The 27967-nt window shown below is 44.6% G+C and overlaps 1 protein-coding gene across 1 annotated transcript in view; it reads right to left on the reverse strand.

Annotated features, from left to right (window-relative positions):
• PREP (prolyl endopeptidase) overlaps nt 1–27967 on the reverse strand; it is a 199451-nt gene that overhangs the window by 160907 nt on the left and 10577 nt on the right. Inside the window, exon 6 of the mRNA XM_075597539.1 lies at nt 42–163. Coding sequence (XP_075453654.1) covers nt 42–163 — 122 coding nt within the window. The remainder of the gene's footprint in view (nt 1–41; nt 164–27967) is intronic.

The raw sequence follows: 27967 nt of genomic DNA on the forward strand, positions 1-27967 counted from the left end.
CGAGACGTACAAAACGGACATGTTTAATGCGTTTCTCTCACCTCAGCGCCCCCCATCCATTTAGGCTCATCTGGAAATTCAGCGCATAAAGCATCCCGCGATTGGTCTGTTCCCAGGACATGGTAATAAAGCTTCTGATGCAGGTTGGTGGAAGTTTCAGTTCCTTTACAGACAAAACACACGAGTTAAATAATAATAATAATAATGCAGTAACTGTAAATAATACTTGAAATCAGTGTTGAAAATGTTTGTAAACAATGTAAACAGAGACTTGGAAATATTAGCTACCCCGCCCGGTCTTTTCGTTGGCTGAACTGACGTAGAGAAGCAATGCAAATCAAAAGGATTGTGGTGGTCAAAGAAACAAGAAAAATCATAACCGTCTAACCAGATAAATAATAACCCCCCCTCCAGCCATTTAATAATACTAACACAATACAGATTGTCCAGTTGGTCAAAAAGCCACGTGATTATAGATTGTTCCGACTGCAGTCATTCCATCACAAAAAGGGACAAAGAAGGACGAGAGATCTGGGGGACGATTGGACCTGTGGTGAGGAAGGACCAGGGTGGGGGTTTGTGAAGCTTAACCTAGATACTTGGAAAAGCTCTTCTTCACATGTAACCTCAAAGCTCATGTTAGACCACAACAAATAATGTGTGCAAATTAACAAGGGTGTAGCACAACCAGGAGATCCACTGTACATGAACCTCATGCCTGTGCATGTGAAAATGTAATAGGGATAGGAAACAGAATTAGGAGAGTGCAGACCTACCCCTATAACAAAATGCATCAGTAACACTATACACCTTGCAATATATTAGGAGTGCTGAAGGGGAAAGGATTTGGCGATTTATTTATGGAAAACAAATACGAATTTCTCTATTAACAAATTGGCTGTTTCCCAAGAAGATTTTCCAATGCTCAATCATCATTTTGTTATTGTTGGGTCTTCTAGCCACGCATCCAGCCTATCCAGTTTGAACAGGTCTAGCATTTTACGCTCTACTAGTTCCAAAGTTGGCGGCTCTTTGTCAATCCATTTTAGGACAATGCGTCGTTTGGCGATCAGAAGGATCATTTGAATTAGTCTGGGCTGTCTGATTTTAATCAGCTGTCCTCCCCTGTTCCGCTCCCAATAGCAGGGTTATGGCAGCTCTTCTGTATTTTATTTGGTAAGTTTCATCTAGAAAGTCAATTACATTGCCCCAGAAATCTTGTATCCGGGGGCATGTCCAGAACATGTGGAAGAATCGGGCATCTTTCCCAGAGCACTTTGGGCAGTCTGAGAATTTTGCTTGGATACCATGTGCCATATGTGCCCTGTGTATACTTTTAATTTGTGCTTCTCTCCAATATAAGAACTGGGTACTTTAAAAAATACCTTTAAATCTCTCGATTAGTTTCATGACTTTATATTTCTTCAGTTTTTGTTCTTCACCGACATGGTCATCAAATCCTTGTGGACTGTGTGTCAAGAGCCCAGTTACATAATGCCTGACAAGTAAGTAGGCAAACAAGCTTCTATTGTGTACACTGAATTCATTTTGTAGCTCTTGGAAGGATTTACATTGTGTCCCTTTTTTGTCAATTATTGTATTATATCTATTAATCCCCACTCCGTCCAATGAAAGAATGGCCGATTTGTGGATCCCTCTAGGAATTCCAGATTCCCTTGTATTGGGATAAATTGATAAATTGTGATACTTCCCTGCCTAGCCCCAGCCGTTTCCTTATGGCTCTCCATGCCTTTTTTTGTGTGGTGTATTAGTATGGATTTGTTAATGTGAGTAGGGAGTTTTGAATCCTTTGTATGTAGTATTGCCACAGGGTTGTGTCCCTCTATGTAAACATTTTCACTTTCTGGAATGACAAATATATTTGTATTGTTGGCCCGGATATATAAAATAATGAGAGAGGAGAGATAATCTTGCGCCCCCCACTTTTCGCACCAGTGGGTTAGGGTATATGTGTCACTCACTGTCTTTGGTTCGCTGCAACCCTCCCTGAGGAAGATCCCCGTGTGGATCAAAATGTTGGATCTGTGTACTTTACTTTTAATACAACTGATTTAGGGGTTAAATCACTGAGTGCTGTCGCCGCTTTGCCATCTTCACTGCTGGTAATGAGATATATATATCTCAACCCCGTTATAGCGCGGTGTGTGTGGCTCCAGTTTAAAAAAAAAAATTGGAGCAAACTACCAGGATTTGCCTGGCTGTTCCTGCTTCTCTCGTTACCTTGCATGCAGAGTACAGTCCGAGTTTCTCCAGTTTCTATGCCCGGGGAGCTGAGCGCAGCTGCCCTTTCTTGGCAGCGATCCTTAGCGGTGCAGCCCTAGCTCCCCCCCGGCCGGTCCGCAGACAGCTGAGCCCACCACAGCCGGGGATACTTGTGGTGCCACGCTCCCTGCACCGGCTGCACACACCACGACCCTGCCTCCTCCTGCAGCTACCTCTGACATTGCAGTCCCGGACTGTGCCCAGGGAGGAGGAGCCCCCCTTCCCTGCTCACACAAAATGAAGAATCCTGTATGAGGTACCTTTTTATCAGATAAGATGTAGATACCACTCTATCACTCAACATACTGTGTACAAATGATAAAATGACACAAAACGGGGCAAAGATATCACGTAAAATGTATTGGGCAAACTAGAAGCCGACGAAAAAGAAAGACTATGATAATACCATGTATTCACGAGACACTGGTATTATACACAGTGCCATGCATGATACAATTTAGCCTTTACTAGGTGATATACCCGGCGTTGCCCGTGATGTAATGTTCTGCCTCCCCCATCCTCCCTCTCAACTCCCTCCCCCCCATCTTCACAGCTGTTCAGGCTTCCCCCCCTTCTCTCCCGACTCCCTCTCCCCAACTCTCTCCTGACTCCCTCTCCCCCCCCCCTCTCCTGACTCCCTCTCTCCCCCACCCTCTCTCCTGACTCTCTCCCCCACCCTCTCTCCTGACTCTCTCCCCCACCCTCTCTCCTGACTCCCTCTCCCCCCCCCCCTCTCCTGACTCCCTCTCTCCCCCACCCTCTCTCCTGACTCTCTCCCCCACCCTCTCTCCTGACTCTCTCCCCCACCCTCTCTCCTGACTCCCCCCCCCCACCCTCTCTCCTGACTCCCCCCCCCTCTCTCCTGACTCCTCCTCCCCCCTCTCTCCTGACTCCTCCCCCTTCTCTCCTGACTCCTCCCCCCCCCTCTCCTGACTCCCTCCCCCCCTCTCTCCTGACTCCCTCTCCCCCTCTCTCCTGACTAACTCTCCCCCCCCCTCTCTCCTGACTGAATACCACCCCCCGCCTGTCCGCTGTGCGCCGCCATCTTGCCGGGGGCAGCTGCAGGAGGAAGGGTGTCCTTCCGGAGGCTGCCTGCCCACTGCCTGTCCCCCCGCCGGGGAGGGAGGGAAGTGAGCGTTGGCGGCTGGGGCAGGAGGGCCGCGCCGCGCTTCCCCTCCGTCCAGGAGTTGGTGGGGGGGAGGTAGGGGGAGAGAGTTGGGTGACGTCATAGAGCCACCAATCTGATTGGCCAGAGGCTGAGGACCAATCAAATTCACCGCAGCTAGTACCAACCTTTCGATTTTATATATTAAGATTAACCCAAGACGAGAGCAGCAGGTTTTGTATATTCAGTGATATTTGTTTTTGCAGGTGAGGCTTTTAAAACGGCGCTCACTAAACCGCAATGTGGTACATCGCGCCCTGCACCAGCGTGATCTGTACTGACAAATTTAAAAATGGCCGACTGCATAGTCAAAACAATTAGTGCCAGCTATCTGTAACATCACAAGAACCAGGCACACACACACACTGTCCCTTTAAGGGAGCTGGCTCTCGCGCTGAACTGTCAACCAGAAACTGGCAGCTGAACCGGAGAGACAGAGAGCTGGTAGCTGCCAGATGTCAAGCGGAGGACGAGAAAGCTGACAGATGCCAGGTCAGTAAATCCTGCATGGGGTTGCCGCTGCACCGCTGGGTTTGGGAACACTGGGAGAGTGATCCCAGCTCTCCCCCTCTGGCGGACACGGAATCCCTGATCGTGGCGGCCATTTCCCCCCCCACAATCCCAGTTATAACGCAGCCTCATTATGTGGACCCCGAGCACTGCGTTATAACGGGGTTCAGCTGTATATATCAAAATAGGCAAGCCTGCCCATAATTCCACACATCTAGCATGGATATTCCTCCCTCCAAGTTATCCATTTGTACCTTCCTGCCACTTATTCTCCTTTTCTTGCCTCTCCATATAAACCCTGTGAACATGCTATGTACTTTAATATCTTTGTTGTTTAGGGCGATGAGGAGCATCATCATTGGATAAAGTAACTTGGGGAATAATTAAATTTTTATCAAATTTCCCATTCCCCAGGACAGAGGTGGTTTGTTCCATAGTGCAAGTTTCATTTTTTCAATTGTAGGGGTAAAGTTTAGTGGGTACAATTTTTTCATATTATTTGGTACCATTATGCCTAGGAATTCAATATGTTCGGGGGCCTATCTGAAAGGGAAGGAGGCTCCATTAGGTTTATGACAGCTCATGGCAAACAGTGAGTGTTTCGGACTTTCTAAAATTTAGTGTACCCCGAGAAGGACCCAAAATTAATTATGGATTGTATAATAGCTGGCATAGAATGTTTTGGGTTTGATACAAATAAAAGCATATTGTCCGCTAACAATGAGATTTTACTCTTGAAGATTCCTATTTTTATCCCTTCAAATTCCTGAATATTTGATAGGTATAGGGATAGTAGTTCCAAAGCTATTATAAACAATAGGGGGGATAGCAGGCACCCTTGGCGGATCCCTCTACTTAAACAAAACCTGTTTGACATTTGGTTGTTAACTATAATTGCTGCTGTTGGCTTTTCATATATGCCCGTAATCATCCATAGGAAGCTTCCCCTAATTCCAAACTTTTCCAATGTGTGGAATAAATGTTTCCATGCAATCTGGTCAAAGCCTTTTCGGCATCAAGACTCAGTATTATATTGTTCCCCCGATACTTTATTGAAGATATGGTTCCTGTTGTAATCTACAATTGTTAATACTCTCCTAATATTTAATGTGAAGCTCCTCTTTGGGGACAAGCCTGTCTGAGTTTGTGTTATTAGCGTGTGTACCATGGGTTTTATTCGATTTGCTAGGATTTTAGTTAGTAGCTTGAAGTCTTGATTGAGTAGTGATATGGTTCTTCTGCAGCTCTTCCCTTTTTAGGTAGCACTTCGATGTATGCTACGTTAAAAGTATGCGGTAGTGGTTCTCCTTTCATTACTTTATTAAATGTCTGTCAAAATTGGTGCTATTTCCTGCTTTAGGAGCTTGTAAAATTCTCCTGTCATACCGTCTAGTCCTGGGGCTTTCAGTGCGGATATTGCCCATTCTACTTCTTTAATTTTTATGGGGTATTTAGAATATCCAAATTCTTTTTATCAAGAGTGGGAAGTTGTATGCAGGACCAAAAGGCCTCACCATTTGCCTCATGATATGCTCTTTCTGCGTATAACTGTTTATAGAATTCTTCGAACACCCATAATATTTCTTTGTTTTTTGTTGTCCTTTTCCCTGTGTTGTGTTTAATTGTCGTAAATATCATTGATTATAGTCATCTCCCGATATTACCAATAAGCATTTTCCTTCTTTATTGTCGTATTTGTAATATTTAAGTTTGGTTAGGTACACTGTAAAATCTATTTTTTTCCATAGTATCAACCCATTCTCTGCTTGCAAGAATTTTTCTCTATTCCCCGTTGAGGGGTATGTTTTAAAAGCCTTTGTGAGTGTTGTTGCGGCTGCTAGTATTGATTCATTTGCTTTATTTTTATTAAAAGCTCACATAGCTGATATTATTCCCAGAATACATTTTCCTGCTCTCTTTGTACTGTAGGTTTGCAGTAGCAAAGTGATTCCTTGCTGTCTGCAAAACAGTTTTAAATTGTTTAGTGCTGCTATGACAGCTGGGAGTCTCCATCCTCCTTGAGAGAGTTCTTCAATCCATCCTATCATGAAATACACTGGGCCATGATCTGCAATTGTTAGGATTCCTATGTCCACCCTACTTACCTGGTTTAATAGGTTGTTGGAGATAAAAAAAAACAACAACAAAAAAACGGTGTGTTTGGGAGTAAAAAAGGAAATCTCGCTCCGTGGGGTGGAAGTGTCTCCATATATGGTGCTCAGCATAGTACTAATATTTTGTAGCAATGTGTTTTTCTGATATTTGATTGGATTTTGTTTTCAATTTTTTGTCAAATACTAGATTGGAATTCCCTCCCAAAATTAAGGGGACCTGGGCTATAGTTTGACTTAATACAGTGATTTTCATCCGTGTTTCAGAGAAAAAGCTTGCAAAAGGTTATTCGGGGCATATAAATGACCCTTTTGCCAGCCAGTGTAACATCCACAATAAACATATCTACCCTTACAGTCACTGCCCACCTTAGTCACAGTATAATGTGATTATAATAGCTACTCCCTTCTTCCCATCAAAGGAGGCCGACCCGCATTCTTGTACCCATTGCCTTTTTAACTTATTGTGTTCTAATTCATCTAAGTGGGTTTCTTGAAGGAACTCCACATCCGCCTTTAAATGTTGTAAGTGTTGTAATATTTTTGCTCTTTTAAATAGGCAAGTACACACCCGTGGCATTCCATGTGATACATTTGAAAATCATACTATCTGATTTGATATTGTTATGATGTGTGCTCATTGTAATCTCTTTTTTTATTGATTTAGCCTAAGATTTCCCGTTGTTTTTTTTATAACCACCTTAAAATTAACCATTAAATAGAAAACCATATGTTAAATATATATATATATATATATATATATATATATATATATATATAATTCTTTTTCACTTAATTTTTTTTTTTTTTTTTTTTTAAACAAACAAAAAACAAAATACATACAACATTTATCTTTGTAGTCCCAGAAATGACTTTAAAATGGTACTTAAGAAGCTGGGCCTAGGTGAGGCTCCAGCAGCGGAGGATCCATCTACAGCCCTCCCAGAACCTGTATGGGAACAAAGGGCTAGATCCCCCAGAGAGCAAAGGGGCGCAGCACCAACTTAATGGGCTCAGATGAACAATAACAATAAAAAAAGTTCAATGTGCGACGTTGAAGTTCCGTTAATAAAGTTACCTGTGATCTGGTCCCCGGCTACGGTGAAGTTGTCACCAGATAGAGACTCACCCCCAAGCGAATGAGGGGTGAGCCCTGACACCCCATCTACAGAAGTCCTGTGACAAAACAGCCTGAACTGAATCAGCATCCCTGTTGAGAGAATTTGCGGCCTACCTTTCTGATAATGGCGGCCCCCGACACAAGATGGCGATGCAGCTGAAGAAGGCGGGAATCCACGGTGAGCCGCAGGAGCAGGAAGGGAGCGGTGAGCGGGAAGCAGGAGCAAGCGCACGCACCTCCGCACTGGTGAGAGACGTCTTCCAAAATGGCCGCCTCCCGGATACGCGTCACAGCTGTGCCCCGGAAGAAGCGGCGCCATCTTGGAGGTGGCAAGGCTCGTTCTCACAGGCGCGGCCAGATGACGTCACCAGCAGGACTGAGGGCAGCCGTAAGCCCCCCGAGGCGTCTAGAGTGCGCCGGAAGGCCTGCGCAAGACTAGATTAGGCACCTAGCCGGTCAGAAGCGGGCTTTTTGAATTTTGAAACGTAGGAAGGAAAGGGAACATAGAAGTAGGGAAATAGCATAGCGTAATCGCGGTAGCTCCATTAAGGGAATAAAGGTATAGTGAGAGATAGCCAGAGAGTTAGCTAGATGGGAGATGAGTGTGAACATGCAGAGGTGGAGAAATTTATAGAGACAAGGCTATCAGAGGGAGAAAGGAAGCAGATGGGAATTTACAATGGGCTAGGGAGGTAGCAAGTCGAAAGGAAGTGGTAGAGGGAAGTGTAAGGATGAGAGTAAGTAGGGAACTAGATTGTAAAAAGAATAAATAGGGAGAAGGGAGGAAAACAGAAAGCTATGGAACTGGCCAAGATGGATGGTGGGAGTGGCGACTGGAAGTAGAGGGTAGGGGGACGTGAATTAGGATTGGGTAGGTAGGTTATCAAAGGAGTTAGAGGAATGTTAGTAGGTGGGCGAAGTCAGGCTGAGTGTGAAAAGAGAAGGGAAATAAGGAGCAGGGTAACGCAAGGTCTAGGGACACAGATGAGATTGATGGGATAGGGGGAAACCTAAAGAAAGGGAGACGAGAAAAAGTGGAGAAGCACATAAACACAGGCTGCTGAGGCTATGACACCACGGGACTAGCCGGTTACTCTATAGCGGTGAACAAAGCCGGGACAGACTCGGGTTAAGTTTTATTTATGTTAGGTTTTATTAATTCAAGCTCAGGAAGAGCGAGGCGGGAGAGGGAGGGAGTGACCTGCTTCAGAAATCCGTATGGGCCACGCACTAGGGGAGAAGAGGGGAGATCTCCTGGGCCCTAGTGAAGTCCTTTGGGACTGGTCGCGAGGGGTGAGTGAACTTCATCCCACGTTCCCCCCGGACGGTTGGAGAAGAGTCCAGTTTCCCAAAGGCGGTGATCTCGTCTTGGAGGCGGCGTTGCAGAAACGACGAGAACTCTATTGTCTTCTGTCTTGTCTAATGTTTGTTGTGTCCCCCCAACTAATGTTTGTTGTGTCCCCCCAAGTGTTCCCTTTTGTGTGCTCCCCCTTGTGTATTTCTGTAGGTGGTGACGTGAGGTAACGCAGTTCAAGAAGGATAGGCGGTCGGGAACCTGGCCCAAGTGTATTACGCAGAAACAGATATCGGCAGCAATGTCATCTCATACTCTTAAATGAGTAAGGAACTCAGGCTAGTATCACATAACATTAAAGGGTTTAACAGCCCGGCTAAGCGTAGAATAGCCTTCCGTGATTATAAGCGTAAAGGGGCAGAAATTCTGTTTCTGCAAGAAACACACTTCTCTCAGGACAACTACCCCAAATTCCTGGATAGGGATTACCCAACACACTTTTTGTCTTCCGCAAAAGTAAAAAAGAAAGGGGTGGCCATACTAATTCATAAAAGAATACCGTTCGTACCCGATAAGACTTGCAAAGATAAAGAGGGAAGATTCCTCATAGTAAGAGGTGCAATCCAAGGGTTCCCAATTACCCTAGCAACAATATATGCCCCCAACGAGACGGCCCCAGGCTTTTTCTCTACCTTCTTTGTTAAACTCAACAAAGTGGCCAGAGGCAATATCATTGTCGCTGGGGACCTGAACAGGGCACTACGGGAGGACCTTGACAAATGTTCATCCACTAATATTACACACAGATCCGACATACTAACAATTAAAAAAGGGCTACGTGACTGCCAACTAATTGACATATGGAGGGAACAACACCAGAGACTGAGAGAATATACCTTCTACTCACACCCACATGACACATATAGCAGGATAGATTACTTCCTTGTATCCAACAGAATGGTCCCTGGGGTCTCTCACACCGAGATCCATAATATTTCATGGTCTGACCATGCATCCATAGAGCTGCGGTGCACACTAATCCCACTGGACAGACCTAGAGCGAACTGGAAACTAAACGAAATCTTGTTGAAAATCCCAGCCCTGCAAATGGAAATTGGGGAAAAGATCACACAATACTTCGAGGAGAATGAGGGGAATGTGGCTACCCACTCCACACTGTGGGAGGCCCATAAGTCTACCCTCAGGGGGGTCATTATAAATCTGGCCGCTAAGAGGAAAAGAGAGCGGGAAGGTAAAATTTTGAAGCTAGAGGAACAGCTAGCGGAGCTCTCCTCCCTTCATAAAAACAATAAAAATGCCCACACGTTGACTCAAATACTAGCCACTAAAACTAGTCTTAACCTCCTCCTCTCTGCCCAGGCTGAGAAGGAATTGACCTGGTCCAAGCGGAAATTCTATGAAAAAGCTAACAAGCCGGACACACTACTTGCCAATAAGCTAAAAAATAAGCTTCCAAATTATCACATTCACGCGATTCGAAATCAAGGTGGGGACCTTACCTCCATCCCAGCGAACATAGCAGGGGAATTCAAAAAGTATTACGAAATATTATACAATGGAGATAAGGTAACCCATAACCCAAAAACAAAGGAAGATTTACGGACCTTCTTAAAAGAGGCGCAATTACCCATTTTGAAGAGATGCGATAGGGAGGCACTCCAGTCGGATTTCACGATGGAGGAACTCTCTGGGGTCATCAAAGCACTAAATCCGGCTAAAGCCCAAGGGCCAGATGGCTTCTCAAACTTATATTACAAGAAATATTTAAAAATTCTAGCCCCCCACATGTTAAAATTATTCAATGAAATCTTAGCAGGGGCCTCATTCCCAGCACAAATGCTCCAAGCCTCAATATCGGTGATCCATAAACCCGGAAAGGACCCGGCAGACTGTAAAAGCTACCGGCCCATTTCACTGATTAACTCGGACCTTAAAATATACTCTAAACTTATAGCCAACAGGGTGGGTAGTGTTCTTCCCGGGTTGATACACACGGATCAAGTAGTGTTTATCGGAGGTAGACAAGCGGCAGATAACACCAAGAGAATTATAGACCTAATTGATCTGGCCCAAAAGGAAAAAATCCACTCCATGGTGTTAAGTCTGGACGCTGAGAAAGCCTTCGATAGAATAGACTGGCCCTACCTTTCGGAAACACAGAGCATTTGGCTTTGAGGGACGCCTCCTGCAGGCCATCCTGGCGTTGTATAAAAACCCAACAGCAAGAGTGAGATATCAAGGCTTCCCTTCAGAACAGTTTGAAATCAAAAGCAGAACACGTCAAGGATGCCCGCTGTCGCCACTACTGTTCGCCTTATGTATAGAGCCTTTGGCGGCACACATCAGACTTAACCCAGATATCTCTGGTATCCCAGTGGGAGACCAAATGCACAAAGCCGCGCTATATGCGGACGATGTCATTCTCACAATAAGCAAACCTCTCACATCTCTCCCAAATATATTCAATATACTGGGCAAATTTAACCAAATTTCGGGATTTAAGATCAATCAGTCTAAATCAGAAGCCCTCAATATTAATCTACCAAAAGAAGTCGAAAAACTGATTGACCTCAATTTTCAGTTCAAATGGCAACCCTCCGCGATCAAATATTTAGGGGTTTATCTCACAAGGGAATATAAAACTTTGTATAAAGCAAATTTCCCCAAGATCATAAAGACATTGGGGGAGGATCTCCGAACCTGGATGAAGGGGAGCATCTCATGGATTGGGAGGATACATAGCGTGAAAATGAATCTCCTCCCAAAGATGCTATATCTTTTCCAGAGTCTCCCTAACCCATTGGTACAGGCGGACATCCTCTCCCTCCAGTCAAAAATTATGAAGTTTATCTGGAATGGGAAAAATCCAAGAATTACTAAAGGGATTTTAAAACGTCCCACATCATGCGGCGGGTTAGCTGTGCCTTGCTTGCAGGCCTACTATAAAGCAGCCCAATTAGGGCAGATTTTCCAATGGCACACAGACCCAAGCTTACGGAGATGGGTCGAGTTGGAAAAGAGATGCTGTGCACCAATTGAAATCCGAAATTTAATATGGCTACCCAGAGAAGGGGTACGCAAGATGAACAACCCGCTACAGACCATGGTCAATTCGTTAAAAGTTTGGGAGGCCACGAAATTCAAATGTAACTTGACTACCAAAACATCATTAATGACACCAATAGTGGGCAACCCAGACTTCGCTCCGGGCCTGAATAGCAAAAATTTCTTGATTTGGACTCAGAAGGGATTCTCCCGCCTAAAAGATCTGGAGGGCATAACGACCATACAAACATTTGACCAAATTAAATCCTCTAAGAATATCCCAAACAGCGAATTTTTTAGGTACCTCCAGATCAGAGATTTCTACAACAAAACGCCAATTCGACCGGCGCGAACAAATTTTGAGCAGCTGTGTTCCAGAGATACGGACACAAGGGGACTCACGTCTAGAATGTACAGGGAAGTGATCTGCCAGAAGTCGCCCAATAACAATAGACTGAGTTACATGAGACACTGGGAATCTGACCTTGGAGAGACTTTAGAGGACGACGAATGGGACAGAATTATTCAGGCGGCGGAGAAAAGCTCTATCTGCACCACATTAAAGGAGAACGCATATAAAGTCCTTATGAGGTGGTATTACACGCCGACGCACTTAGTGAAATTCGTAAAAGGCTACTCTCCTCTCTGCCCTAAACAGTGTGGGGAGGCAGCAGACCTCCGACATATGCTGTGGTCTTGCACTAAGGTGGCCCCTATTTGGGAACAAATCAGAGGTTGGATTCAGCGGATTCTCGATTTGGAGATCCCCCTGAACCCGTGGCTGTTCCTATTGGGCAAGCGGATCCAGGGTCTGTCAAATGCGTCGCATAAATTAATCGCGCATTTTGCTACTGCCACAAGATGTGAGATCGCAGCACTATGGAAACAGCAGGAGATACCAATTATCCCTAAGATCAAAAATAGTTATTTGGCATGTTTGCCGGATGGAACAATTAACGAGTTTAGTTAATGACTCCGGCACAAATTTTCTAAAAGTCTGGGATCCATGGTTGACCCAGGTAGAAATCCCAGGAGTGGATGCCGCCTCAATCTTGCACTAATCAAATCAGGTACATTCTCCTTTAAGGGCAGATTAGACAACACGACTTAGCGACGCACAGCTATCAGATCTTCCGGGAGTCATAGAATTGGGAAAAATAATTGAAAGAAGAATAAAAGAAACCTCAGAAGAACCTGTCACAGTTAAATTCCTTAGCGAGGGCCTAAAAAGCCGAACATGAAATATCTTCATACCTACTCCAGAGCCTGGAAACATACCACCTCACTCCCCCCCCACCCCACCCCTATCCTCTTTCCCTGTCTCCTTGTCAAGTTTGTCTGGTTTTGTTTGTAATGTGTTAAGTAGATACGTCTGCAAGACGTCACTACATGTGGTTGATAAAACTGGAAATTTAACAATGGGCTGTGGAATATTGGCTGTATTTGTACTTTCCAATAAAAATTGAAAGTTGGAAAAAAAAAACCGGTACTTAAGATAAATATGAATACATGATAATGTGCAAAGTCAAGCCTGAAATCAGCTGGCAATATTTTCAATCAGAGTCTGCTTTTTGGAGTGGTATTCTTCTCTGTGTGTCACGTGGGATGATTACATGTGGAAAGGATGAACAAAACATAGTATAACACCTCATTGGATAGGTTAGCAAAGTATTAAACACATTTGTCACCAGTTTCTTGCCGCTACTCCTTAAAAGGCTGTGAATCTGCCCGATTTCCTCAGCTCCACTTTTATTGGCTTTGCTGTTGCCTTTTTTTGTTGCAGCTTTGTTAGATATTCCTCAGCTTCTCTTTGTATTAAAAGGTCCTCGTATCCTTCAATAATCGAAGAATCTTCCTTTCGCCAGAGAAAGCAATGCACATTTCTGGCATAATTTGTGTGGTTTACAACATATTTCCGAAAATGGTTTTCACACTATGCATTAAAGTCCTGGAACATCAAAATCTCCTCCCCATTTCATTTTATGGATGGTACCTTCAGGGGGGACAGAAGGGACAAGTGTCCCAGGCCCGGTGACTGCGGGGGGGGGGGGGGGGAAGGGCGGCTCTCCATCAGGTGCAGCTTCTAACCACTAGCAGCGCGCGATGGGCCCCTGACGTCAGCACACTGGAAGCTAGGCCTCAGCTTCCGGTGCACGCAGACTTTGAAACATCTGCGTGGGACACAGAGTGAGGTGGCCTGCAGTTGATGGAGCCGGCGCCCGGCCGCGACCAGGAGCTGGGCCTGGCCAGAGGTCGGACACAACTTGCAGCGTCGGCCACCAGACCCCCGCAGCCACCAGGCCCGATTATCCCCAAGGCAAGTCTACATTTTTTATATGTATTGGGTGGAGTGGGGATCTTTTTATATGTATGGTGAGGGATTGAGTGAGAGTGGGGTAATTTACGTAAAGTGAGGAGAGAGGGGGTGAGGGAGGGATTGAAGAAAAGAAGGAGTAAGGAAGAGGAAGTGAAATGAAGGGGAGAGAAAAACATGGGAAGAAAGGGAGGAAATAGAGAGGGGGCTCTAGGTGTGAAACGGGGGGGCTCACAATACCGCCGACACAGGGGGAACCGGACGTAACACTAGTTCTGGGCCCCAGGAAATCTGTCAGTGGCCCTGAGTACCTTCTTATATGCATCCAATTGGAGCATTCTGTCCTGTAGTTGAGGCATTTGAAGACAACGACTCTGGGTCTTTGCTCCTGCATTTTCACATGGAGGGCCTATTCTATGGGCGCTTTTGATTTCTATGTTCTGTGAGTATTTTCCTAGACCCAGAATTAATAGGAGTTATTTAGAAAGCTTAATAACTTTTCTCCCTTGCATTCCTCCGGAACTCTCATTAGCCTCATGTTGCTCCGCCTGGAGCGATTTTCCAAATTATCAAATTTGCTCGGTTATTTTCTACTTTTTTTAATTTATTTTTTTTTAATTGTGAGATGTCTTCAATAGTCTCTTCAATTGTACCGTATGTTCATTTTGAGAAGCTTTTGTGCTTGTGTCATTCTTTTCCTTCATTAATTATTTCTTTAAACGGCATAGTTTGTGCTGCTCATAATGGTTCAATGGATCTGGAGGACCTTGCTGCCTCAGAGCTCTCTGACTGTTGCGCTCTGGCATTACAGGCTCTTCCCCCGCTTCCTATCCGCCCTCTCTCAAAAATGCGTCCATCCACGAATGTCTCCTCTTTCAGACGAGATCTCCTTTATTTACAAATTCTCTCCAGGTACAAGTGGTCCATGGAGCTTATGTAAAGCACGGCTGCTCACTCGCACACCTTACCGGAAGTCCAAAAGGGATATGCTCCTTATAAAATGATTTTTTTTAGAAAGTGTCCTAAAAAGAGATTCTAATCCCCCCCCCCCCCCCCCATGCCAAAGGTAGATTTAAAGGGGAAACAATTAAAAAAAATTTTTTTAAGGAATGGACTGCAGCATGTCCGAGACAAGCCGCCACCCTGGTTTACAGTATTATATATTACTTTCTTCCTATTTAAAATACTATATTAACGTGACACTGACAATAAGCAGGTGCAACCCCGGGGATAAAGCCATGTAAACCTGGTTATTGATGGCTATTTTGATCTATATAATGCAGTTTTGATCCGGAGGCCGAAGCATGATTGTAATCGAGGGTACAGAATACCACTAAATATATCCCTGACATGAACCTATGAGGCTTCAGCGCTCTCTGCTCCTATGACCATGTTGTTCTATGGTAGCCTTCATCACTTCCACTCATACAGAAGCTACAGTGGCCATCTTGGGTACTGGCATCCTGCCTATAAAAATGCAGTACTTCCTCCGCGAAGTTGCCAGAGTATGGTTTCTATTTGTTCCAGCAAGACTCCCGCGTTCTTGTGTTCTTTGTGCCCAGTCTGTGATCCCGACCTTGCACCTCTGCCGCCTTCCTCGCCCATCATCTGTGACCCCCGGCTACTTTTTTCAGGACTCTAGCTCTCGGTTCAGGTCAGTGATTTGATATCCTAATTTACACCTGTGGGTTGCTTCCGGTTTAGAGAAAGTTTGTTAAATAGCATTTGGGTGACTGCAGTGCCCTTCCCAGGATGTCAAATGTATGATGTAAATAACGTATGAAACGTATTTGGATCACAAAGTCTCACAGCAAATTCTAGCTAAGGGCTGGGACCCGCTAAGCCCGGCGACAGCGTGAGCGTTCCCCACCAGCAGGGGAATCCTCCCGAGCCGGTCCCAGTCCCCCCTCGCTGCTGGCTCACTACGCACTGTGATGCGTCAGCCGGCAGGGGATGCAAGAAAATTGTGATCCCGAGCGGTGACGCTTCACGTGGTGCGCTGATGAGCCAGTGGCGGGAGCGGGAGCTGTCAGGAAGCAAGGTAGGGGTGGTGTGGGTGTGTGTATTTTGCTGTTGCTTACCTTCCAGAAGCTCCCTCCTGCAGCCCGAGCCCGTGGAGGGAGTGGGGGGAGTAGCGGGTCCCTCCGCTCAAGCCAAGCCCCCCACCCGTCCACCTCCTGCTCCCACTCCCTACAGACCGCGTATCGCGGTCTGTGTTTGTCAGCACCCCGCCTGTCTGCAGTGCGGGCGCGCTGACTGAGGGAGCGGGGCCTTGGGTGTATTCGAGTTACAGGAGGGATTACCTGGTTTACCATTTAAAATAAATCGACCACCTGAAGGGTGGTTTAACCCTTTGGAGCACAGGCAGCAATCTGCCCAGGGAGGAAATGAAGGACTACTGTCCCATTTCCTGCAAATTAACCCTGAGGTCAAGTGACACGCTGTGCAGGAGGAGCAAACACACACATGAAAATGTAGGAATGTAGAAAAAAACTGTTCAGGCTATTCATAGAACCTATATGATTTTGACGTTTCCCATTCGGATGTGGAAATACCATGCTAATGCTAGAGGGAAAGAGAGAAAAATGTAACCAACTTACCGTAATTTTATTTTCCTGTAACCATGGCAGTGGGCACTGTAGGGTTAACTCTATCCTCAGCTGTGTAGGACAGGAAATTGAACTCTTGTAGGTAGGCCATAAAGGCCCCTCCCACTACCTGCAAATTAGTCTTTGGATTCACCCATAGCTGAAAAATACAACTGATGTATATTAGGCATACATAGGGAGGGTAACTATGTGCCCACTGCCATGGTTCCAGGAAAAGAAAATGACGGTAAGTTGGTTAAATGTTCTCTTTCCTGTTCACCCTGGCAGTGGGTACCATAGGGACATACCGCAGCAGCATTGCTTAGGGAGGGAAAAACAAAACCCAAATGCCAATATCAGTTTCCACCACTTTGAGTACATTTTTCCACTTTATTGTATTAGACTATAGTACTTTTCGACCAAAGCTTGCGTCAGCTGAAGCCCGAATGTCCAATCTGTAATACTTCATAAATGTGTTAAATGAAGATCACACTGCCGCTTTGCAGATGTGTCCTGGTGATGCTTGTGCCTTGAATGCCCATGAAGTGGCCATGGCTCTCGTTGAGTGTGCTTTTAAATTTAAAGGTGAATTATGTCCTTGGTTTTCGTATGCTTTTCCGATACATGACACAATCCATTTGGATATAATCGCTTTGGACACTGCTTCCCCATCCTTGGTCCTTCCGGAATGATAAACCATCTGACTTTCTTATGTCCTGCACCCTCTCAATATAGGCTTTCAAGCACCTTACTACATCAAGATTATGCAATCTCTCTTCCTTCTTGTTTCCAGGTTTGGGCAAAATGAAGGAATTACAATTTCTTGGTTTATATGAAATTGAGAAACTACTTTTTGCAAGAACTTATACATTTGTCGCAACACTGCTTTATCCTGGTGGATGACCAGAAACGGCTCTTTACAAGACAAGGCTTGTAATTCTCCCACTCTCCTTGCTGATGTAATACCCATCAGGAATGCCACCTTCCATGACAGTAACATCAAGGATATTTGATCTATAGGTTCAAAGGGATGCATTGTGAGAACATCCAGTACTAGTGATAGATCCCATGCTGGCAGTACTCTTGATTTGTGGTCTTAAACTCTTGACCGCTTGTACAAAACGAATAAGTCTCTCAGTTGCTAGATTCTTCTCTAGCAGTGCTGACAATGCCGAAACTTGCACCTTCAATGAACTGAGGCAGAGTCCTCTATCAAACCCTTCCTGTAGGAATTCTACCAGTGTTAAAGTATTTGGAGAAAAAAAATTGTGTCTCTGTTTTATACACCAACCTCTGAAGCATAACCAAATTCGGTAATATACCGTCGATATAGATTTTTTTCTTGCTTCCAACAAGGTTTTTATTGTTCGATCTGAACATCCCTTTTCTCTCAATGTCTTCCACTCAATCTCCAAGCCGCCAAGGCCCATTATTTGGGTTCTGGGTGATATACTGGTCCTTGTTGCATCAGTCCCTTGACATTTCATAGATGCCATGGAGTGTCTATTGCCATGTTTATGAAATGGGCAAACCATGGTCTCCTCGGCCAATATGGTACCACCAGTATAACTTCTGCCTGATCGCTACTGATTCTCTCATTTCAAAGATAGTGAGAAAGAATTGGAGGAAACAGATGTGCCAGAGGGAAATGCCACTTGAAACTAAGGGCATCTGTGTGTCCTGTACTAGGATGAAAATGCCTTGCACAATAGTTCTCCGCCTTTCTGTTTTGGTGAGTAGCCATTAGATCCATTTCTGGCTGCCCCCAACGTTCTACCAACCTGTGGAATACTTTGTTGTCTAATGACCATTCTCCCGGGTAAATTAGGTTGCGACTGAGAAACTCTGCTATAATATTTTCTGGCCCTGGAATATGTATGCTGTAAACGAGAGAAAAAGTTGTAGGTCCCATAGAGCAGGACCTGTTAGGACCCCAAAAATGGGGCACACAAGTATGAGTACAAAATTGCAAATTTTATTAAACAAACAGCCAAATGAAGACAGACTATAATAAAACACTAAAAACATAGTGAACCGTGTTCCGAATGCTAAAGTGATTACTAGTAGAAACTCCTATGTATAATTCATATGTAGAGAAACATACTTATGCTTTATAAGGAGTCCCTAAGGCTGCGGACATAGTGCCGCAGCCCATGCAGAGACGCGCTGATTGAAAGTGGGTGCTTTCCCTGGCCATAGTTCTCAGGCCGTGGTGGGGCGTTCCTGGGGACGTTCCCAGTGACGTCACGGAGCTGGTTCGCCCTCATTGGGCGAACCACTCACGAGACCGCCCTGTTGCGCGCCCTCCTGCCTCTGCGCGCACGCTCTCGCACGCTACATGTACGCGAACACTGCCTTAAGGCAGTCTGTTCGCTCAGAGTGCGGAAGCGTCCGCGCGGTCTGAGGTACCATGGACGCAGCCTAATACACTAAAAACGCTACCAAAATAGACCAGCCTCAAAGTACTAATAATTGTGTGGAAAATGGATAATTGGTAATGAGTACTTAACCAAAATTAGGAAAGAGTATCCATAAACCTTGCTAGTATGGCAACATCCCTGTATAAGCAGATGTATAAATATACAAAGATGGAATCAAGGCTGCCCCAGTGAAACTGAGATAGTAAAGATCACAGATATATCTAATTGAAATAAACAACCATCATGCCAAAGCAAGTGTAGCATATGTGTGCATTTAAATGTGCCATGACTGGAGGTATGGTAATAAAAACCCCAATGCAATAAGCACTGTAAGCAGGATATAAAATGATCCCTTAGGGCCATAAAACTCAACAACATCCGCTGCAACATATCAGGTAAATAAGTAAGCAAATGTATGGTACCGCAAAGATAAAAATACTGTATAAAGTGATATATCACTCCTCTAAAACCAACAAACACAGCGGTGTAAGCCCAGCCGGAGAGGGGAGTAACAGCTGCAGAGTCCCAGAGAGTCCTGTTACCCTGAACAGTAAAAGCAGCGGTACGGACTCCAGATCGCACAAACACAATGTCCCGTAATAAAGGCACTGATGCCGATACTTGCTGCCACACACTGCTACTGGTCACAATGTTATGGTCTGGAGAAGGACATAGCGTGGGAGGCGGTGAGCGAAGACACCCATTGCTTTGGCATGATGGTTGTTTATTTCAATGAGATACATATGTGATCTTTACTATCTCAGTTTCACTGGGCAGCCTTGATTCTTTGTTGCTCATATCATTGTTTTTGCTTGCTGTTGCATCTTTGTATATTTATACATCTGCTTATACAGGGATTTTGCCAAACAAGCAAGGTTTATGCATACACTTTCCTAATTTTGGTTTATCCATTTTCCACGCAGTATTAGCATTGTGAGGCTGGTCTATTTTGGTAGCGTTTTTAGTGTATTAGGACAGCGGTGCGCAAACTGGGGGGCGCAAGATTATGTAGGGGGGGCGCAGGCTGCGTGTGGAGAAACCTGGGGGCGGGCAGAGCTGTGCACAGGCTGCTTCCAGTTCTCTGCTGTCTTGCAGAGGGGGCGGGGCCTTGCAGAGGGGGCGGGGCCTTGCAGAGGGGGCGGGGCCTTGCTGCGGGGCCTTCCCTGCACACAGACAAGCCCTTCTCCTCCTCCTGTCTTTTACCCGCCCGTTTTCAGCTGCACATGGGGGGACCGGAGCAGGTTTAGTTACTCCCTCCACCCACCGTGTGTGTGTGTGTGTGTGTGTGTGTATATGTATGTGTGTGTATATGTATGTGTGTGTGTGTGTGTGTGTATATGTAGAAATGTGTGTGTATATGTATGTGTGTGTATATGTGTGTGTATGTGTTTTGTATGTGTGTGTGTGTGTGTGTGTGTGTGTGTGTATCTATATATGTATGTGTGTGTGTGTGTGTGTGTATATATATAAAGTGTGTGAATGTGTGTGTGTGTGCGTGTGTGTGTATATCTATATATATGTGTGTGTGTGTGTGTGTGTGTGTGTGTGTGTGTGTGTGTGTGTGTGTGTGTATATATATATATATGGATTGTTGTGTGTGTGTGTGTATGGGTGTGGGTGTGGGTGTGGGGATTGAGTGTTGTGTGTGTTGGTGGTGATTATGTGAGTGTTGGTTGTGACTGTGTGTGTGTAGTGATTGAGTGTGTGCTGTGTTGGTTGTGATTTGAGTGGGTGTTGTGTATGTGTGTGTGTGTATATGTATGTGTGTGTATATGTATGTATGTGTGTGTATATATATGTGTGTGTGTGTGTGTGTATGTGTACATATGTGTGTTTGTGTGTATATATATATGGACTGTTGTGTGTGTGTGTTTGCGTGTGTGTGTGCCTGTTGGTTGTCTGTGTGTGTGTTGTGATTGAGTGTGTGCTGTGTTGGTTGTGATTTGAGTGGGTGTTGTGTGTGTGTGTATGTGTGTGTGTATATGTATGTATGAGTGTGTGTGTTTGTGTGTATATGTATGTATGAGTGTGTGTGTTTGTGTGTATATATATGGACTGTTGTGTGTGTGTGTGTGTGTGTGTGTGTGTGTGTGTGTGTGCTGTGCCTGTTGGTTGTCTGTGTGTGTGTGTTGTGGTTGAGTGTTGTGTGTGTTGGTGGTGATTATGTGAGTGTTGGTTGTGACTGTGTGTGTGTGTAGTGATTGAGTGTGTGCTGTGTTGGTTGTGATTTGAGTGTGTGTTGTGTGTGTGTGTGTTGGTTGTGGGTGTTGTGATTGAATGCAGCGTTGCACAAACTGAGGGGGGGACGCCCCAGGCGCAAGATTATTTAGGCGGGGCGCGTGCAGCAAAACCTGGTTGTGCAGGCGAAAAAGATGTGCGCGCGCGGGCGGCCAAATAGAATAGTGCAGGTGGGGCCACGTGATTCGGAGGTACGCGGAGGAGCACGGCCCAGCGCTGTGATGTCAAACGCCCCTCCCTCCGGTGTCTGCCTACAATAGCGCTGTGGTCCTGCTCTCCTCCGCTGGCAACCTGCTTCGCTGCGATCCTCTTCAAGTGTGAGGGTAGGCTGCCAATATATCACTCATACTATGAATGTACAGAAATAATAAGCTCGTGCTTGCAAAATTATGCAGGACACCCTGTGCTCATGCTTGGAGAGTTGGTGATGTCACCGCTCTCAGCGGCAGCGTGGACGCAGCCTAATTTTGCAAGAACGAGCTGTTGAAGTATGTAAGTATTTAGGCTGCGCTTATAGTGCCGGCGACGCAACGTCGCCCGAAAACAAATGCATTGGCGCCGCCGAGTAAGCGTGACGTGGCGACGCGATTTTTTGAAGCCGGCAATATTTGATTTTTAAGGGGCTGTCGCCTCATATGAGAGCCCCTGAGCCAATCAATGGCCTGGTCGCCCACGCCGCCGCCGCAAAGCGAAATACAACTTTCGCTAGCGGCGACGGGTGACGTCGCGGGCACTATATGCGCGGCCTTAGACATATTTGTATTTACATTGTATACCGTTTAATAAAGGGTTTTTTTTCATGGGATTTTGATTACATCAGGCAGGGGGGCCCGAGAAATTTCATGGATAAAAAGGGGGGCTCGGCATAAAAAGTTTGCTCACCCCTGTATTAGGAGACACACACGTTTCTCTACATATGAATTATACATAGGAGTTTCTACTAGTAATGGTTTGCTATCCATGCACTTAGGTATCACTTTAGCATTTGGAAGACAGTTCACTATATTTTTAGTGTTTTATTATAGTCTCTCTTCATGTGGCTGTTTGTAAATTTTATAACATTTTATTAAACAATTTTGTACTCATACTTGTGTGCCCCATTTTTGGAGTCCTTGCAGGCCCTGCTCTATGGGACCTACAACTTTTTTCTCTCTTGTTTACAGTGTAGTTATTGACTCCAGGGAGCACAACCTATATGATATAGGTTAGTTATGTATGTGTTGCATTTATTATGGTAGAAGTGCTCATTCAGTTTCTTTGTATCTCTCCTGGAATATGTATGGCTGTTATATCTGTAACAAGCCTTCTGCCCATGATAGAATCTCTGATGTTAGAATCATCAGTCTTTTGCTCCTTGTTCCTCCTTGCTAGGCTATATATTTTACCATGGCCCTGTTGTCTGACTTAATGTATATTTCCATCCTTTACCTGGCTTTGCAAAGGAAAAGGGGATCCGCCCTTGTGATGCTGCCAGGAGAAGACTGTGCCTTGGTTTAAATCATCATCTTCATAGCCATAGACAGTTTATAAGACACAGGATTCCAAATGTCCATTTGTAATAAAACAAACAAAACCCATACACACACCACAGCCTATAATAGGTATATCTTATGTGATGATGTGGGTAATAAGTAGTGGACTGATCACATAAATGAAGTAACAAATTGTAAGTTACTCGCGGCTGACCTTGTAGAAGTTCCTGGTCCTGTCGGCGTGCTCCTACCCAGGAGTGTCTGCAAACAAAGTGGAAAAAACGGCGGTGCATCTGCTGCTAATGAAGAAGAATTGTGGGCCAAAAACTGCAAGGAACTAGGTGCAAAAAAATTATTAAAGGCACATTAAAAACAGCAAAGGATCACTCTGACGCGTTTCACGTGGCAACCCACGCTTTATCAAAGAGAAAGTACACACAACCGATCGCGCATTTAAATACCCATGATTCCCTCCCTAGGTACACCCTACAAAGCTGTGTTATTTACCTTTTCATAATAATCCGTCTTAGATGGTATCCGATTGGTTAGACGGGCCGTTACGTCATAGCTGGGAGGTTACCTTACCTCTTACATATGCACATAGTGCAGCTGAGCTGGCGATGCTTTGGGCTTATGTGCTCCACGTCAATGAGGGGGCGTGACGCTTCCTATTGGTTGTAGCAGTGCAGCGTCACAGGTGAAGGGAGGGAATCATGGGTATTTAAATGCGCGATCGGTTGTGTGTACTTTCTCTTTGATAAAGCGTGGGTTGCCACGTGAAACTTGACATGGAAACGTGCCTTTAATAATTTTTTTGCACCTAGTTCCTTGCAGTTTTTGGCCCACAATTCTTCTTCATTAGCAGCAGATGCACCGCCGTTTTTTCCACTTTGTTTACCTGGCTTTGGAATGCTTCCAATGCTTTCTGCACTGGCTTGAGTTCCAGCAGGTTCGATGGTAACTGTTGTTCTTTGGTTGTCCAAGAACCCAGTCTCCCATCTGGACTCCCCAACCTGCGCTGCTTGCATCTGTGGTGATTATTACCCATTGTACCTGGTGTAACGTATGTCCTTTTAATAGGTTCTGTGCCTTTTCCCACCATCTTAAGTCTCTCTTTGTGTGCGGGTATATGTATATTTCTTGTTAAACATCCTTGGGGTCTCCGTTACACTGTTGTAAGAAATTTTGCTGCAATGGTCTCATGGGTAGACCTGCCCATTTTACTACGTTTAATGATGAAGTTAACTTTCCTAGGAGTCTCATGCAGTCTGCTGCTAAATATATGTTCGCTATTATGGGTGTTCTTGCCTGGATTCCAATGTCTTGGATCCTTGAATATGGCAAATCGCACCTCTCCTGCCGTGTGAAATTCTACTCCCAATAATTTTAAAGACACTATTGGTACTAGCTGACTTGTCAACGTTTATGATCCAGCCATGCTGTTCTAGAAAAGACACGACGATGTTTCTCTTGTAGCAGTTTTTCTCTTTGTGATTTTATCAGGATATCGTCTAGATATGGATAAATCTCCCTTTTCTTAATTCTGCAATCAATGGGGCCAACACCTTTGCGAATGTTCTGGGAGATGTTGCCATTCCAAACGGCAGAGCTGTATATTGGTAGTGTTCCTGATTTATTGTAAATCTGAGGAATGAAAGTATTTTGCTATAGGGATCTGTAAATAGGCATCTTTTAGATCTATCTGCAACCTCCTGATACCTTTTCTACCAAGATGATCTTGGAATAAATCCCTTTTCTCCTCTGTCTTTAAAGAACTTTTGTTATTACGTTGGCATGTAATAAATCCTTCAAAATATAACTAATTTGTTTTATTTTCTCTTTTGTCTGTGTATACTTTGTCCTTAAGAATATATCCCTTCTAGGAATATTTTTGAACTCCACGTGGTACCCTACAGAAAGGATCTGTAGTACCCACCAGCCTAAACACACAAAATCACCTATTTAAGATTTTGATTAGTCACTTATTATTAGTGTTCACTTTTTATTTGTTTGAAAATCACCTATTTAAGATTTTGATTAGTCACTTATTATTAGTGTTCACTTTTTATTTGTTTGCAAATCACCTATTTAAGATTTTGATTAGTCACTTATTATTAGTGTTCACTTTTTATTTGTTTGCGCCTTATTTCACTTTACCACTATACAATTGTACCCACCAGCCTGACTGGGCCCATGCTGCTTCAAATTGGTGCACTCTTCCTCCAACTCAAAGCCGCTGGACCCCTTGACCTTCATGAGAATTTTCTTCTGGAAAATGATGCTCTCCCTCTCGCGCCACAAAAAAGCTTATTCTGTCAGCCTCTCCATGACGTCTGTCTTGAGAACGGTTTCCTAAGACGATATGTTCTCACTTCCCTATAGGTGTTCTTTCCGTCTCATGGAATGAGGGCCATATCTTCTATTTCTACTCTCTTGTGGTAAAACATGCTTTTACCTCCTGACACCTTATTTATAATTGAATCCAATTTATTCCCAAATAGAAATTCTCCTTCAAAGTGCAAGTTACATAAACTGTATTTGGATGCTGTGTCTGCCATCCAGCGTCTGAGCCATAGTGCTCTTCTTGCTGTTACTGTACAGGCCCATTGACTTGGCTGCCAGTCTCACTGCATCCAGCGACGCTTCTGTTATGTAGTCTGTAGCCCATCTGATTTCTGACAACGCCTTCAGAATAGAAGTTCTCTTCACTCCTTTCTTCAATGCTTCTCCTATATTAGCAATCCATATCTGCATTGCTCTTGCCACTGATGTCGTTGATATCGCCGGTTTGCATTCTGTACCTGCTGTCACATATACCTTTTTTTAAAACACTCCATCTTTTTATCCATTACATCCTTGAGAGATGCTGCATCTTCAACTGGTATTGTTGTTTTTCTTGACACCCTGGAAATTGCTGCATCAATCTTAAGACTGACTTCCCAATGTTTTACCTCTTTTTGTGAAAAAGGATACATTCTGTTAAACTTTTTGGGAATATTTAGTTTTCTATCCGGCTGTGATAATTCAACTTGTATCATATCCATGATTACTTGATGAATTGGAAAACATCTGTTTTTCCTTCTGATTTGTCCCAAATAATTTCTGATTTCTGAGCAACTTCTTTCATATCCTCCAACTCCAATGTTCCTCTCATTGCCTTTATAAGAGGATCCACCATTTCTAAATCCAATTCCGATTCGTCATCTTGCATTTCTTGCTCTGACGAATCATACTCCCCATCCGACCCATCAACTTTGATTCGCCCGATGAGGAAACTCACTTTATCCAGATTGGTCTGAGACCTTGCTCTTTTGCGCTGGCTTCACTTCTTGCTGCACCGCAGACTCTACACTCTGCTTTACTGTATCTTTCATCCACGATAGGAAAGTATTCATTGGCTCACTTGACTTCCCTGCTGCTGCTTTAAGGCAGAAAAAACAGTGGAAGTAGCGGTCACTGCTCACCGAACTCCGGGAATCAACCAAGCCCAGTATAAATAGAAAAATATTTATTCATCCAAGTGAAGAGTGATTATCATGAGTTTATCACTCTTCACTTGAATGAATAAATAATTTTTTATTTATACTGCGCTTGGTTGATTCTGGAGTTCGGTGACTAGTGACCGCCATTTCCACAGTTTTTTCTGTATTATCTACCGGCTGGAGCACGCAGTTTCAGCGTTCTATGGGGGTCCTTTGGCATTAATCAGTAACAGCCGGACATGGACAGCCTATCATGAGTACCAGCCAGCTGATCGTAAGGTGTGGGACACAGGGTGCGGTGAGGGAAGCTATTGAAGACTCCGTGAGTATGTTGTGGGACGTGCTGCAGCGACGCTTTCAGGGATACTTTGGACTGTCATAAGCTTATTAGCCCCTCACCCTGGGTGAGTCCATTATAAACACACCAAGGACATTTACAAGCCTATTTAGTTCATTTACCCCCACACGCTGACACAACCAAGGGAATTAAGAGGATGTCTGCTGTATGATACATTTACTACATCATTGCTATTAATAGAGCACCAGTCTTTGAGGTTTATTCCTCAGTTTTTGCACTTTCAGCTGCTTTAAGGCAGTCCACACAAAGCTTCTTGCCCTCTAAGGCTGGCTTTTCACAAGCCACACACACCGTTTTATTTTTTTAGCAGCTTTTTTCTTTTGATATAGGGACTCTTCTACCCCCTTAGAAGTTCCTTCCTCGGGTTGTATAACCATAGTACTAAAGTTTAAAAAACAAAATTAAAATCTATTCTTCAGTTCTACGAAATCCATTCTCTTTAATACTTTTGCAAACTGATCTAAGGACTCACCTAATTGTTGTCAGCGACCCTTACATCCATAAGTATCCCTGTTGGCTCCCAAACTCCTTTCAGCTTCTTGCAGCTGATTTCTTCTGTCTGCTGATCGTTCCATGTTGCGGCTGCTTCAGGGCTCCTCTCACACAGTGTGTGCCATCGCACTGTGACGTCAACCCAATTGGAGCTCTCGGCCCTCGCGCACAAAGCCACTGGTGGGATCGTAACGCGCGCGCTACAGTATGCCCTCGCCTGAAACGCCCAGCAGGCTTGTGTCTCCCACATCACTGCGTTCTTAGACGCCTGTGCAGTACACTGAGTCTTCCTTGCTCAAACAGCCCTACTGTTTAGTGCCCAGCGTTCAACAGACGCCTCCGTGGGGCTGCCTGGTTGCACAGGCCTCCGTCTTGATATCCCCCCAGGTCACAGCGACCGGAGCTTCAGGGGAAGAGAGAGGCTGAGATTCCCTGGCTTGATTGCAAAAAATAGTCCTATTTTAAACAAAAACAACAAACCCTGCTCCTAGCTGAAGGACAGGAAAAAGACTAATCTGCAGGTAGTAGGAGGGGCTTTACAGCCTACCTGCACAAGTTCTATTTCCTGTCCTACTAAGCGGAGGATGGAGTTAACCCTACGGTGCCCACTGCCAGGGTGAACAGGGAAAGCTGGTATTTTTTTATGAAAATCAATCTGCATGTTGTATAGCACGACACAAGGTTTTATAGCTAAATGTCTAGCCAACATCTTTGTGCCCTTTTTGTGTCTATAAATCTATAATCAAAAATGTCACCTAAAGCTGTTCTGAAGAGAGTGCAATCTATGTCAAAAACAGGAGGTAAAAAAAAAAGATAAAATGATGTGTCCACTCACAAGCAGCGTTATGACCCCTAATACATATTCCTTTCCCCAATAAGGGGAGTGATTATAAGCAACTGTACAAATGTATACATTTTCACAGTTAAAGCAGCAGTCCCTCCAAAAAACAGAGAGACATAACCAGGTGGTTTATTGTTTTGACAAGTTAGTCTATTCATTATTACACTGGAATCAGCTGTAACAATAACCTCCTCTTTGTCCTAATGCGTGGGA

The sequence above is a fragment of the Ascaphus truei genome, chromosome 4 (genome assembly GCF_040206685.1).
Source record: "Ascaphus truei isolate aAscTru1 chromosome 4, aAscTru1.hap1, whole genome shotgun sequence".
Lineage (NCBI taxonomy): Eukaryota > Metazoa > Chordata > Amphibia > Anura > Ascaphidae > Ascaphus > Ascaphus truei.